Consider the following 14,882-nt stretch of genomic DNA (forward strand, 5'->3'; position numbering starts at 1 on the left):
GACAAGGGTTACGAGATCCTGCCTCCTTCAGGTTTGGCTCAGTTCCAGTTCCGCCGCGCCATCGCCAAAGAGTTCCGTACATATGCCGAATGCCTCAAGTTTAAGTTTACAATTCGACCAGTCGCATGAGCTACACAGCGATGGTGAAATCGACCTCAGCTTGTTCAATCAGTACCTGGAACTTCGACGTTCTACATTCGCTACTCAGGTACACTTACGCAGTGTGATTCTCCACTTCCCACATAAATGGAGCCGACAGACAGGATCGTGGCAGCGTCTTCAGCTGGCTTCCTGACTCTTTGTCTTGATCTGCGATGAGATTCGCACCGAACGGACCACTGTTACGGTGAGTCGGCGAAGTAGTGGTAGCACATTACTGTTCTGGGTTCGCTCTTTCCAAGAGACTTGTTGCTACATAAAGCATCATTTTTCCCGTGACAATACAATAACATATTCGAGAGCACTTCTGCACTGCGCTATATATTGTACTGCACTCAATATTTCTTCGACTTTTCTCAATTGACCCTCCAAAAATGTCTTCAAACGACGCCAACAAGTCATTCTGGCTTGCTTACTGCGATGCCATCCGAACTCAGCTTGGAGATGATGCCGGCAACAATACCGCCTACTTCTTTAGCACTAAACCTCAACGTGCACCACTTGCTGGGCCTCCCAATCTGATTGATCCAAAGTACACCAACCAGGGGCTGTACGAGATTTGCGACAGTCAATTGCACACCGACAATCTATTCTACGACCCGTCTGAGGAGAAGTCATTCTCCCGTGCGCTTCTGAAGTACATGGACCACGTTGATCTGGTAAGCAATACCATCACCCATATAGCAGGAAGAAATGCTGATTGGATAAATTAGGGCGGTAATCCAAGTTCTGCTCAAATGCAACACTTGCACGCAGCAATCATGAACCAAGAAGCAGCAAGATATGCGTTGGATGATGCCACAAGAAAGGCCAGAACACGATGGGAGAAGTACAAGAGCGACTACGCTGCTCCCGATGAGACCTGGACCTCCTGGAGCGTGCAGAATCAACCACAACTCCAGGCATCGGTGGCGCACTACAACAACGCTGTATCTCAAACCGACATGTTCACAATGCAAACCTATGGCGGCAGTGCAGTGCCGTACGTACAGGACAAAAAACGTATGCAAGCTGCTGTTGATCCTCAGCCGCGCCCAGGGTAAGCTAAATAGTGTTCATGACAATGGTCCAAGATCTGACAGCTGGTCCAGCATCAACATGCCCGTCACCGCCCTTGGTGCCTCGGATGCCGACGCCATACTACAGCAGATCACGGCCAACAAAGCCGTGGCACCATCCAATGCCGACTACCATGTTCCATTCTACTCTGCTGCGAACTACCCTGAGCAGGTCATGGATTGGTTGAGGAATCGGGGCGATGCCAACAAGTCGCGCGGTGAAGTGTCTTTCGACTTCAACACCGGAAACAGCGTTGATGAGAATAGCTTCAACCACACGAATGGAGGCGGTGATCACTATGTGCCTTGGCTCTCTCTGGATGTCAACGACGGTCAATCGGAGGAGGGGCCCGTGCTCACCGACGGAGATCAAGTCCACACTACAATCACCATGTCTTGGGACGATCAATTCCGCGCGATTGACGTTCAATCGGGAAGGTGGTACGTGCACATCCCTTACCTCCATCCCCTCTCAACATATTACCTAGACAGTTGCTTATTCAAGAAACAGGGACATCCGCGGCAACTCTACCTACAAACTCAAGAGCGACGCCCCAGACGAAGTCAAGGGATTGGCCCGCGTCGTGAAGTTCGTCGTCGTCTCGAGCCTAGCCTTCGAAGTCGAATTCTCTGGCGACACGATCACAGAGTTTGACAGTCATGTTGGAAGCGGCGGGACCATCCGCCTCTTTGGTATTCTCGTTGCCGTCAACAGGGACGCGGACGGAGAGAGTGACATTACCCACACGGCTGATTGGTACCCCGATGAGGGAAAGCTGTCTGTCGAGCCTAAGCCTGACGCAGGTTTCGCTAGTGTCGTTGCGCTTGTTGGAGAGAAGGTCTGATGAGTTGACGCGAGAGTTGAGGCTATGGACGGGTGTAATAGAGGGATTGTCGGAGCGCTGGAAGCTTTCTTCGCCAAGTGGTATCGCTTCTATTTAGCATCTCAACTGTCATCGTCAACAATGCTATGTTATCCATGAATTTCTGTCGCATCCAGTAAGATGACTCGAACTTCTGCGTACTATACATATTTTGATGGAAGAACGCGAAGCCGTCCCTTCTCCAAGCTTCCTGCCGCGCCAAGAACACTAAGCCCAAATCCTACAAGCGCCTCGTGCTAAAGTCGCATTCATCAACCAATCACTCCAACCATCCTCAAGCACCTCCACATCTTCACATCAGCTTTCGTTCCCTTCCACGCACTCTGCATTCGCGCGAACCTAGGTCAATCCTCAGTGTAAAAGAGTTGGTAGTCAAAGTTAAGAGCTGGGAACCACAGGTCAAAATGAATCAAAACTTCCAGGGTGCGCCCGATCGGGAGGACATCAGGCTGTTGGACCAGCTGCGCAGTCAGTTGATGCCGATGATCAAGGGTATGGAACGGTTGCAGGCTGAGATGCAATATAAGATGAGTCGAGGCGAGGTTGTAGATTGGTAAGTGAGCGGCTGGTAGTGAGTTCGTTCACGTTGGGATGTGGGTGTGTTTGTTATGCAGCTTTGTCTCGCGCACGTGTCGTCTGATCCGAATTCTTCGCGTCTCATTACTTTGCTACGCGCAATAAGATATCTCCGTTTATGATATCCTTCAAGCCAGGCTTGGAGCGCGGAACATGGACTATCACCGTACCGAGCGAGACACGTGCTGACGAGATGCTAGGCCCCAAATCCAACAAACAACCAGGACAGTAACGTCCTACCTCAACTCAATCCATCTCCTCATAAACGGCGGCTATCGCCACCAATCCAAGCTCGTCACCCAAAAACATCACATCCCCTCAAAAGATGCCGCCGGCAACCCCGTGGTCGACATCGCCGGCAATGCAGTCCTTGTTGAGCGCGACGTGCGACGGAGAATGACTAGTATTCAGGCCCTACCTACCAACACAGCGAAATTCGAGGCACTACACCCATTTCCCAACCCTTCTTTCCCGATGAATGCCGGAGGCGGCATGGCAGCAGGAATGGCAGGCACATTACTACGAAAGAGGCTCGAGCCCATGGAGGAAGGCTGGGTCGAAGAACGAATCCGCAAAGCGTCAGAATGGTGTTTTGTACCCGAAGAATGGGGTATTGCGCCCCGCAAGCCAGACGCAACTACCACCGCCGCAGAAGAGGAAGACGACGAAGATGCAGTGCCTGAATCGGAACGACTTGACTCTGAGGCTATTCCTACTACCCGGATCAAAAACGTGCTTTCAGCGGATGAAATTGTAGATCTCTGGAAACATGCGCATCAAGAGGTGTTCGATATCAAGTACCTCAGGCAGAAGTATCCGGCTAGTTACCCGGATCCTGGCGCGCAGGGTGCGGATGACGGTGACGAAGGGGAGGAGGAGGGTGACGAAGATGAAGAAGAAGAGGAAGAGGAGTTTGAAGATGTGATGGATACGTCTGGGGGACCGGAAACGGAAGAGAAGGACGCTGCGAAGCCGAAGGTAGTGAGGAAGAAGGTTACGGTGGGGAAGTTGCCGGTACATGAACCTGTGGATGGGGTACCGGTGCTTTCGCTTGGGTTTGCGCATAAGTTTGCGGAGATTGGTGAGGTGTAGAAGCACAATGAGGGGTATGGCAGTTCTGATACCAAAGGGTTGAGATGAGTGTAAGCATGGTAATAGCGTTCATTCTAATAAAGACGTCTGGGGTATCATGATTCCTGCGCCTGACACCCTAGCCACTAACAGAAGGACTTTCCATACGCCTACTCAGGTCTGAGCGCATACATCCTGACCGGGAACAACTCCCTCGGCATCCCTCTTTGTTGCTCCGTCGCCACAATCTTCAGTCCCGCCTCCTGGAACAGAGCCCTGAACTTCTTATCTGACCGCGTGACGCTCGAGTCTTCATCGTCGTAGATGTCCTTGTGGTGGATGTCTGTAGACATGTTCTCCTTGACTATAATCCAGCTCCGACTTGTCGCATCGCCCTCTGCCTTCTTCAAGCCCTCGCCACACCTCCGCATGTAGACAACGAATTGGGCGTCTGTCAAGTGTCCCACACACCATTGGTTCCAGATCACATCGTACGCGCCCGGCTCTGGTATCCAGTCTTGCAGCCCTAGGTTTATGACTTCTCCCACCTGGCCCTTGCCAGACTTTGCGTCTCCGTCTCCGGCATACTCGCCGTTCCCCAGACTTTGTACCAGCTCATCTGTGAACTTCTTGACTGGCTCTACTATATCCACTTGTTTACTGACGCCCAACAGCAAGCCTTTCGTTATACGTCCGATGCCCGCGCCACAGTCTGCCACACGCCCCAGAGGCGGTAGCGGCTCCTTAGAACCTTGCGCCTTGCCCCGGCGCAATTTTGTGAGGAAATTTGAAGAACCCTGCAGATCGATGCGCGAAGTTTGGGGAAACCCGCCCAGCATGCCATTGACGTCTGGCGAGACGTTGTTCCAGTATTCGAGCGAATGGGCAACGTCGATCGAGGCATCAGGGCGTTCGGCTTCGGGGGTAACGGGCAGGGTTGCTTCTTCCACCATGTCTACGGTGGGGTCCGCGAGGGCGAGAGGGAGCGCGGCGAGAGTCTGCGGCAGTTTGAGTAAGTGGGTTTGTATCTTTGTGGTGCTGCCTCGCGACATTGTGTGACAAACGTTGGATTGCGGCCGGTGTGTAGTCGGTGGGGAGTCTTGGTTTGCGCAGGATCGGGAATAAGAAGATTGTTGGATGCGCGCGCTGGGTTTCTCGTGGTGGTGGTGGGGTAGCGACAGGGCTGTTGCCGACTCTGGACGCCGACGCGTCGCGCGACGACTGCCCAGCCCGCCTCGCCTACTCACATGACGGCACGCGTCTGTTCAGCCCGTGGACCTCGGGGACGTGTCGCATCCATAGCCGTGGTTGATAAAGTTGATGAGAGAGGCCGATACTGGGGAGACGGGCGTCTGAAAGAGGCAGTTGCATGCGGATAAGCTAGGTACGGGCATCGATGGCGGGGTCCACACTATCAAGGGAAGCTACGGCTGTCCCGCGGGTCGTCATCAGCGTCCTACATGTCTGCAGCCTATAGATAGCTAGCTGTCTCCTCGCCGGCCTGGGAGATGTCCTGTCTCTACTCCGCCCTCACTCGCGCTTCACTTCGCTCCAAACCATCTGTTCCCTTTCAAACTTCCATACGCAGAGCTCCTAGAAGTTGTTACCGTCCCTTGTGGAGACACTACAGTACTCAAACCAACATGTCTGACCTCTTTGTTGAGCTTACTGCGCCGAATGGCCGCAAGTACCAGCAGCCGAGAGGTCTCTTCATCAACAATGAATTCGTCAAGTCAAAGTCGGGCGAGACTATCACTTCGATCAACCCGAGGTACGCTTGCTGTCTTGATTGGTAGCTATGACTAAATCTGTACAGTGATGAGAGCGAGATCGTCTCCGTCTATGCCGCTGGACCCGAGGATGTGGACGATGCCGTAGCAGCAGCGCGGAAAGCGTTCAAGAACCCAGACTGGCGAGACATGGACACCAATGCCCGTGCTGACCTTCTCTACAAGTTTGCCCAATTGATCGAAGAACACAAGGAAACTCTGGCCACCATCGAGACATGGGACAACGGCAAGCCCTACTCTGTCTCGCTGAACGACGATCTGGGTGAGGTCGTTGGCACTATCAAGTACTACGCAGGATATGCCAACAAGATCCACGGCACTGTCATTGATACCTCGCCCCTCAAGCTGGCTTACACAGTCCGTGAGCCTCTTGGTGTGTGTGGTCAGATCATTCCATGGAACTTCCCTCTTGCAATGGCGGCGTGGAAGCTAGGACCTGCTCTTTGCACTGGTAACACAGTAGTCTTGAAGGCAGCTGAACAGACACCCCTCTCTATCCTGTATCTCGGAAACCTAGTCAAGGAGGCTGGCTTCCCTCCTGGTGTCATCAACTTCATCAACGGCGAGGGAAGGAAGGCTGGTGCAGCTCTGGCCCAACATCTCGACGTCGATAAGATTGCATTCACAGGATCTACAGCCACAGGAAAGGAGATCATGAAGATGGCAGCTGTCAACATGAAGAATATCACCCTTGAGACAGGTGGTAAATCACCTCTAGTAGTCTTTGACGACGCAGACCTTGATCAAGCAGTCAAATGGAGTCACGTTGGCATCATGTAAGTCGTATCTACATTGTTCTCCTGACTGAGCTTACACCATGTAGGTATAACCAGGGTCAAGTTTGCACGGCGACATCAAGAATTTTAGTGCAAGAAGGCATCTACGACAAGTTTGTCGAAGCGTTCAAGGAACACGTGAAGACCACCTCTGTGGTTGGCGATCCTTTCAAAGACGACACATTCCAGGGACCGCAGGTCACCAAGACGCAGTTCGACCGCGTCTTGTCGTACATCGAGTCTGGCAAGTCGGAGGGCGCCACTCTTATCGCAGGTGGAGAAGCGTACAAGAACGCTGGTGGCAAGGGCTTCTTCGTCTCACCCACCATCTTCACAAACGTCAAGGACAACATGAAGATCTACCGCGAAGAAGTCTTTGGTCCTTTCGTCGTCATCAGCTCGTTCAAGGAGGAGGAGGAGGCGATCAACCGTGCCAATGACACAACATACGGTCTCGGTGCAGCCGTCTTCACCGAGAACATCACCAAGGCTCATCGCGTTGCCAGAAGTATTGAAGCGGGCATGGTCTGGATCAACTCGAGCAACGATTCCGATATCCGTATTCCATTCGGGGGTGTGAAACAGTCTGGTATTGGCAGAGAGCTGGGCGAGGCTGGTCTCGAGGCATACACCAACAAGAAGGTAAGTTGCGCTAGCAAGCTCACACGCAGGTCGAGCTAACATATAAATAGGCTATCCATGTCAACCTAGGAAATAAGCTGTAGCGGACTCGCATGGATGCAATGTCAAGATGCTGTTGATAATACTGGAGACTGCGGCGATGCATGTGGCGTCTTGCATACACCAGTCTGGTCACATGTGCACCCAAGATATCCGCTCTTGGCGCCACGGCTTGGACAGTTGACGTGATGAGAAGGTGGAGAAGACTACTTCATGTTCAATTCAGAATGCAAATGTCGGTGTAAAGCATCATGGATGAGGCTTTTACTTGGATGACACGTGTGACGTCGTGCAGCACGCGCTCAATTACCCCTTGGGCAGCAGGAGAATAAATGTCGCAACAGCGGGATTTCTGCAGTGGCCTTGGGCGCATGGGTAACTGTGTTTCTGCGCCGCACGGCGGAACAAGAATGCTTGCGTAAGCTCTGGAACGTGAGTGGCGGAGCGGTGGGGTCCGAGGAGCGTTGTAACTGCAGCAGCTTCGTTTATTCCCATAGCTTGGGCGAACTGCTGGCAGTGGGCCCACGGTGATGCCGTTCGTGGGGTCAGTGGGAGTGGTTTTCGAAAACGTGATGCGTGATTTGCAAGTGACACCCATGGATCGTGGGCGCCTGACGGTCAGCCGTGGTGCGTGTCAACTGGCCATGCCGGCATCCGTGATGTCTGATGTGTCGGTCCAGGACGTGGTCGGATATACCGAGAAGAGGCGGCGGTTCGCTTTGTGTGCCCAGTCGTCATCCTTGTTGGCTTGTCCTTGGCTTGGCAGCCTTTCGTCTCCAACTTCGCTACCGTCTGCGGCGCTCTCTCTCTCCGCAGCTTTTGCCCCTCTCACGATAGCCGTTCCAGCAGTCGCGCATCGCTGTGATCTCCGTGTTGTTGCCGTCTAGGTCGTGTACAGCCTCAACGCCGGGGTTGTCTGGGCTTCTGCTAGTCTGCCCTCATTGATTGCGCTAGTGTGCTTCCAACGCTGCTATTCACCGGTCCGCAGAGCCCGAAGGACGCCAGCTCGCCCACCAGCGTCACTGCCCATGCCCTGGCTGCCACTAAGGTTTGCGGCTGACATCGCAACTAAATCCCCGCTCTGCTCGCGTAGAGGTTGATATCACCGCTGCCACGACGACGCCCGCACGCAGACGCATCAGCACTGCCCGCACACCGTGAGCCTGCCCGACCCGCTCACAGCCCGCATACCATCGATCTGGCGCGCACGCTGGAAGACGATCGCTCCCCCGTCGCCTCGCCCAGCTTCGCCTGCCAGTCTCCGAGGCAGATAACGACAGCGCCGACGGAGGCACGCTTCCTTGCTTTTCTCGCCCGCCTCTACCGGCCGCCCTAACACCGTCTCTGCGCGCTGCCTACCTACTTCCTCACACATCACCTGAGAGCGTGTTTGCACGTGGCGTCATCGCTCCGAGACATCCTGGGAAGCCGCCAGGGCTACCATCGGCTCGTGCTTTCACTTTCCAACCCAACCCGCCGCCGCCGCTTCCCCAGGCTGTGAGACAGGACACCACTGCTCTCACCAGACATACACACACCCCATACTCCTCTCCACACGCTCGCTTAGTCCGCAACCCCCATCATGGGTAACCAGCAGTCGAGCGGCAAGGACAAGAAGGGCGAGAAGGGCGGTGCCGACGGCGTACCTCTCGGTCGCGAGTACTACCGCTCTTTCGAGCGATCCGACACCAAAGACTCTACCCGCTCCCTTCGCAACTCATTGCGCAACAAGATCCCCGGCACTGGCAAATCCGACAGCCCACGGAACTCTATTGCCGCCCTCAACGACCCCAACGGAAAAGCTGACAAGTCAGATGTAGCTTCCACCAAATCAAAAGGCTCGCGACGGGGCTCGGTCGCTTCGGCTTCAGCGACCGCTCCCGCAGAAGTAACTCCGGAAGCCGCTGATAAGGCTGAATCAGACCAAGACGAACCGCAAGCGCCGCCCTCACCTGTTCACGGCGCAACACTCGGAACGGGACATGAAGGAGTGAGCAAGGCACAGAAAACCGGCGAAGTCGACCACGTCTCGGACGTTCCGCCGACGGGAGCAGCACAGCCCTTGGCCTCTGCTCAGCCGGGAGAGTCAATTCTACAGAAGAAAGACCAGCCCATCCCCAGGCTTCCAGAGCCCCCCGCGCCCACCGATGGTTCAGGCTCCCCCATGGAGCTCACCGCGCTCAAGACCATGGACCTTGACGACATGATCCAGCGACTCTTGGATGCAGCTTATGCTGGAAAAGTCACCAAGACGGTCAGCTTGAAGAACGCTGAAATCTTCGCCATCTGCTCTGCTGCCCGCGAAGTCTTCCTAAGTCAGCCCGCACTGCTCGAGCTCGCTCCCCCTGTCAAGATTGTTGGCGACATCCATGGCCAATATACCGATTTGATCCGCATGTTCGAGATGTGCGGATTTCCTCCCAATTCCAACTACCTATTCCTCGGCGACTACGTAGACCGCGGCAAACAGAGCCTGGAAACTATCCTACTCTTGCTCTGCTACAAGCTCAAGTTCCCCGAGAACTTCTTCCTCCTCCGCGGCAACCACGAATGCGCCAACGTTACACGTGTATACGGCTTCTACGATGAATGCAAGAGGAGATGCAATATCAAAGTCTGGAAGGCTTTCGTGGATACATTCAACACACTCCCGATTGCAGCTATTGTTGCGCAGAAGATTTTCTGTGTTCACGGTGGGCTGTCTCCAAGCTTGTCGCATATGGATGATATTAGGCAAATCGCGCGACCTACCGATGTACCCGACTATGGCTTGCTGAACGACCTCTTGTGGAGCGATCCTGCGGATATGGAGAACGACTGGGAGTCTAACGAAAGAGGCGTTAGTTATTGTTTTGGAAAGAAGGTCATCATGGAGTTCCTCGCAAGGCATGACTTCGACCTTGTTTGCAGAGCACACATGGTGGTGGAGGATGGCTACGAGTTCTTCACTGATCGAGTGTTGGTTACTGTGTTTTCAGCTCCAAACGTAAGCAATGTCATATACCCCATAGTCACACTCATGCTAACACTACCCAGTACTGCGGCGAATTCGACAACTGGGGCGCCGTTATGTCGGTTTCGGGAGAACTGCTTTGCAGTTTCGAACTTCTCAAACCACTCGATTCGAGCGCGCTCAAGAGCCACATCAAGAAGAGCAGGAACAAGCGTCAAAGCATGCTTAACTCACCAGTACGTATCGCAACTGAGCTTACTGAATTCTTGTTTAATTCAGGGCTATCTATTGCATTCATAGCAGGACTAACTTTGGCTTGTAGCCCGCACACTACGCACCTCAAAGTTACTAACCTTGTACTTTGGTGTAGGATGTCCAAGACATTCCCTCCCCTGGATCTCCGATCATCGCGAAGACGGCAACGATACAATACGAGGAAGATGTCCAGGAGCCCTCGGATGCTGTGGAGACAACGGGCGAATCGATGAGACGAGGTCTATCCCAGAGACTGCGACGCGTACGGAGGAGGCCTGGACTAGAACAGCTGGGCAGCCAAGACGATGGTGCTGCCACAACAATCCCACGGAAACATGGGCACAAAAGAGCGAATACGTGGGCAAACGAGTGGAGCCACTCCCCAACGCTACCTACGAGCCGTAGCGCACCACTGCTTTCGCAACGTAGACTACAGACTGACGCGGGGACCGCGGATGCAGAGAGACGAAAAGAGAAACTCGAAGAACAGCGGGCCTTGTGGGAATCAACTCTTCCTCGGATCATGTCCGATCACGTTGGTTATTTCTCCACTGGACATCATCTCGATTACGTGCATCCTGAGGAGACGCCACCGCCGCCGTAGCAACATTTGTGTCCGGCTGTCGTTTGGAAATCCGTCTTGGTCACCTAGATCTTATCGACCAGTCCCACGCCACAACGCTACTTGCTTCTTTTCAAAGACACCACGCAGCTTTTTCGATATTCTCATCTCTTTACTTTACTTCACTTTATTTGTTTGCGCATTGACAGGCGTCGGCGTACCGTGGCATGCTGCATTGCAGACTTATGGACTACCAGATTACGACTGCTTGGATCGAAATGTATATTTTCTCTGTATGCTCTGGTTGCGACAGTGACGGGTGTTGATAGCATACTGATGGCCCACCACCGTCTTTTGAGTAATATTATTCTCAACACTACAACATCAAGCTTCTTTGTCAGTGAAACCAGCAATTACACACATGCTGCTGACGTAAACATGACTGAAATCATTGTTCTATTCCGAAGCTGGACTAGGTGGTAGATCTCCTGTCGCCCAGTGACTGGGACTATTTCCCATCACATACTCCATGGTACCTCCGTTCTCAAAGACATCTTCCCAAGCCACCCATGCCTTGTCCCAAGTCTCGCCATTGACCTTCAGACTCTGCACATATGGCGCGGTATTCCGATCGCCGCCATCACTGAAAGCAGTAGTAACAGTAAGTTTCTTCCCGTTCCCAAGATCAAGCGTAAGCTCTGAGAACCATGGGGAGAGAATGAGAAAAGTAGTCTGACCCGTCACCGGATAGAGACCGATCATCTGCCACTACACGCACTGTTAGCCATCGTTTCCAGAAATCATCAAAATAAGACTGAAAAGATGGCTTACCAGCAAATTTGCCTCCATGGCCCCGGCATCCGAATTCCCAGGCAACCCCATGACCCCCGCATTATACAGATTCGAAACACCCCTACTACGCTCAACACTCCTCCACTGCTCCCCCTTGACGAAGTTATAGAGATACGGCGTGGTGAAACTAGGTTCGTTCCCGGCGTCAAAGAAGCCCAATTCGAAGATCTTGTTCAAACGATCTACAAACCGTTCGTTGCCGCCTACTTTCTTGATCAACTCGGCGACATCGTGGATAGCATTCATACTGTAGATCCAACTATTGTCTTCATAGTACGCGTCGGGCCAGTAGCAGCCGCCACAGTCGGCGGGGTCTTGTCGTACGAAATCGCCGTTTGCGAGGCGCGGGACGAGGAAACCGGTGTGGTTGTAGGAAGAAGCATTGGGGTTCCATTGGTTACGCCAGTTGCGGGACCGGTTTAGATAGGTTTCTGCCTCGGACGTTTTATCCAGGCCTGCAGCGACGACGTGGACTGCGTAGTCGTTGGTTGAGTATTCCACGGCACGCGATACGGCGCGAGTGAAACGCGGTGTTATATATCCGTACTCGAGCCAATCTGGGAGTGCGCCGCGACCCTCTTTAGTCGAGGAATCAGGGGCTTGAGGGTCGAAGTTGTTGGGTGGGACGACTTCAGCGTCTGTACGCATAGCGCCGAAGCCATCGTCCCAGTTTATCGCGCCCCGGACGCCTTTAATGTACGCGTCTGCGAGCACGTTGTCGGCGTTTGAACCGCCTTGTACGCGGCCGTTGTAGTTTGAAGACCGGGCGTCGGGTAGGAAGCCGTCGTGGCGACAGATGTCGATTAGAGAGCGGAGGAACTCTTCGTAGGCGGTGGGTTGGAGGATGTGGAAGAGTGAGGTGTGGCAGCGGTGTGTGTCCCAGAAGGTGAAGATGTCGTCGTAGTAGGGTTCGGTGGAGTTCCAAGATGGGTTCTCGCCGGTTCGGTTCGAGGGGATGAGGAAGGCGCCGTAGAGGCTGCTGTAGATGAGGGATAGGTCGGAGGTGTCGAAGGAGGAGGTTTGGATCTTGCTGAGGATTTCGGTGTTCCATCTGTTCTTTGCGGCGGAGACGAGGGTGGTGAGGGAGGTGTCTGAGGAGACTTCTTCTAGGCTTGAACAAGCTTGAGAGGTAGAGAGAAAGGAGATGCCGACACGGGATGTTATTTCTGGTTCGGTGAATGTGAAGACACCGCCAAGACGGGCACTTCCTGATACCGAAGCGTCTGATGCATTGGACTTCCCTCTGAAAGTCCTTGCTCGTAAGGGTTGCTTGTTGAACTTGCCACAGAAATAGATCGTCCAATCCGGTGATAGATTCCAGCCGTTGTTATAGATACCAGATCCTTCATAGTGCCCATCTTCTTCGATACTGAAGCTACCACCCGAGTAGTGTTGTTCCCACCCCAGGCCTCTGAAACTGGGAAGTACGTGCGAGACATCGACTACAATAGATGACGCTGTGCCGTTTGGAAAAGAGTAGGTGTAAAGCCCGGCATGTTCGGTCGCACCTAGTTCTACTGTGATCCCATTTGCCAGCGAACTCTTGTAGTAGCCAAGACTCCCTTGATCTGGCAATGCTCGTGGTTGGGACAAATCTGCAAGGGGATCCGGCACCTCGCCGACTACTGGCATCTGACTTACGACGCCGTACTTTGGCGCCCCTCCTGTCCCAGACTCGTGCATCATACTGAAGCCGAAAATGTTGCCCTCGGGGAGGTAGCCGGAGTACGCGTCGGTATCCATAAACTGAACGTCTGGTCCAAGCTTGACCATGGCGAATGGTGCGGCCACGACCCCAGGAAATCGATTTCCTCCGCCCTGGGTTCCTTGACTGATAGCTGTGAGTGAAGTACAGATGGCATGGAACCTGCAACTTACAAGACATTGACATGTTTACTGTAATCCAGTTGTGCCTGCACAGATCCGGTCGAGATTAGTATGGAAAAAGTACAAATGCCCGTGAAGAAAGACGATCTCGTAGGAGACGACATCTCTGCAGTCGCAAAGTAGAATATGCCAGAACACAAGGTGAAAATGGTGCTCCAAAGGTAAAAGTAAACAGTACGCGGGAGTGTGGCGCTCGGTGTGTTGCTAAGTATGGGTCACCACCATACCAACGTTCTCGGTACCGCCAAATTAGTACCCAACGATGCGTATCTCAGGGAGTCTGAATTCCAATGAATGATGACTGCCTTTGCGTGGAAGTATGGCGCAGTCTTTGGTGTGGCTTAACTGTGGCTAACACGTGCCGTGGGTGCCGTGTATGCCGGTCGGTCCGGACGGGTCAAGCAATATAGGGGGCTGAGACGATGAGAGTAGTGGAAGAACAGGACTGAGGGCGGCTAAAACTCGAATATAAGGCATGCATCTTGCCATCTACGGGCAATGTAGGCTGTACCCTAAATATTGGGGTGTTGTAACGAGACGGCCTGCTGACCAATGAGAGCTCATGATCCCAACATGTGAGCGAGAAGTCGCCAGTGTGTTATCGACACCTGCAGCACCGCTTAGACAAGCAGGCATGTCTGACGTAGTTGTACGCTTGAAAGCCTTGTAGATAATGCAAAGTTCCCGTTCTGCTGTGATATCGAGTGGCAGATGGTCAGTTTCACCGCTATCATTCGACGTAGATGGGCCGAATGCGACTAATCAACACACGGGATGACAGGATGCATCAGGACATATACTTCGGTCCCGCAACGGTAACGGATCTGTGTGTTCGTGCCCGAAGAGGGGTTCTTGACAGGGCTGCGCTGGCAAACATCTCAGTCTTTCGACCAAGCCTCGAGGTTCTCAACAACAGGGTTTCTGCCACCCCGTGTGATGATCCAAACAACATCCTCATCGCTGTCGTTGACCTCTTGGTGCTCTGCATACGCTGGTATGAGTGCAAAATCCCCTGGTGCTAGCTCTTGTCTTTTGCTGCCGTTCGTTCCGCTGACTAGGGCGCCATGACCCTTCGCGGCGTACACGATGGTATCTGCCAAGATCTCAGGTACCACTCGCACAATATTACAAAATCGCTCGAGCGCGTAGGAAGGAGAACACGGGTGCAATACAGGACGTACCCTCATCGCCGTGGTGGTGGATCGCAGAAGCGGTATGAGGTTTTGCGATCATTACTGTCATCGTCAGTAATGGAAGTGTTAGTGACAATATCAGCCCTACCAGTTCCACAGATCTGGTCCGACATGTCTACGATTGCGGGCATGCGAATCATGCCATCAGTTTGGGGGCCATCTGGGGCTTGGATCTCAGACCCCTT

At 53.4% G+C, this 14,882-nt stretch overlaps 7 protein-coding genes across 7 annotated transcripts; 4 read left to right on the forward strand and 3 right to left on the reverse strand.

Moving 5' to 3' along the window:
• Positions 1-533: 533 nt before the first annotated feature.
• Positions 534-2,062, forward strand: J4E88_002300 (uncharacterized protein; the record flags this gene model as incomplete). Its single annotated transcript, XM_049395965.1, has 4 exons — positions 534-818; positions 873-1,198; positions 1,251-1,658; positions 1,729-2,062. The coding sequence occupies 4 exons, from the start codon at positions 534-536 to the stop codon at positions 2,060-2,062; spliced, it is 1,353 nt and encodes a 450-aa protein (XP_049258369.1).
• A 443-nt stretch (positions 2,063-2,505) lies between these two features.
• Positions 2,506-3,769, forward strand: J4E88_002301 (uncharacterized protein; the record flags this gene model as incomplete). The annotated part of the gene is made up of 2 exons (XM_049395966.1): positions 2,506-2,654; positions 2,878-3,769. 2 exons carry the CDS (start codon positions 2,506-2,508, stop codon positions 3,767-3,769), a joined length of 1,041 nt encoding a protein of 346 aa, XP_049258370.1.
• A 149-nt stretch (positions 3,770-3,918) lies between these two features.
• Positions 3,919-4,800, reverse strand: J4E88_002302 (uncharacterized protein; the record flags this gene model as incomplete). Its single annotated transcript, XM_049395967.1, has 1 exon — positions 3,919-4,800. The coding sequence occupies one exon, from the start codon at positions 4,798-4,800 to the stop codon at positions 3,919-3,921; it is 882 nt and encodes a 293-aa protein (XP_049258371.1).
• Positions 4,801-5,391: 591 nt separating this feature from the next.
• Positions 5,392-7,039, forward strand: J4E88_002303 (uncharacterized protein; the record flags this gene model as incomplete). The annotated part of the gene is made up of 4 exons (XM_049395968.1): positions 5,392-5,519; positions 5,565-6,314; positions 6,362-6,956; positions 7,007-7,039. 4 exons carry the CDS (start codon positions 5,392-5,394, stop codon positions 7,037-7,039), a joined length of 1,506 nt encoding a protein of 501 aa, XP_049258372.1.
• A 1,538-nt stretch (positions 7,040-8,577) lies between these two features.
• On the forward strand, positions 8,578-10,807 carry J4E88_002304 (uncharacterized protein; the record flags this gene model as incomplete). Its single annotated transcript, XM_049395969.1, has 3 exons — positions 8,578-9,981; positions 10,032-10,184; positions 10,319-10,807. 3 exons carry the CDS (start codon positions 8,578-8,580, stop codon positions 10,805-10,807), a joined length of 2,046 nt encoding a protein of 681 aa, XP_049258373.1.
• Positions 10,808-11,221: 414 nt separating this feature from the next.
• J4E88_002305 (uncharacterized protein) lies at positions 11,222-13,608 on the reverse strand (the record flags this gene model as incomplete). Its single annotated transcript, XM_049395970.1, has 3 exons — positions 11,222-11,533; positions 11,597-13,448; positions 13,496-13,608. 3 exons carry the CDS (start codon positions 13,606-13,608, stop codon positions 11,222-11,224), a joined length of 2,277 nt encoding a protein of 758 aa, XP_049258374.1.
• Positions 13,609-14,382: 774 nt separating this feature from the next.
• J4E88_002306 (uncharacterized protein) lies at positions 14,383-14,691 on the reverse strand (the record flags this gene model as incomplete). The annotated part of the gene is made up of 2 exons (XM_049395971.1): positions 14,383-14,640; positions 14,686-14,691. 2 exons carry the CDS (start codon positions 14,689-14,691, stop codon positions 14,383-14,385), a joined length of 264 nt encoding a protein of 87 aa, XP_049258375.1.
• Between the last annotated feature and the right edge of the window lie 191 nt (positions 14,692-14,882).

This window comes from Alternaria novae-zelandiae, assembly GCF_023758075.1.
Source record: "Alternaria novae-zelandiae strain BMP 2774 chromosome Unknown scaffold_3, whole genome shotgun sequence".
NCBI lineage: Eukaryota > Fungi > Ascomycota > Dothideomycetes > Pleosporales > Pleosporaceae > Alternaria > Alternaria novae-zelandiae.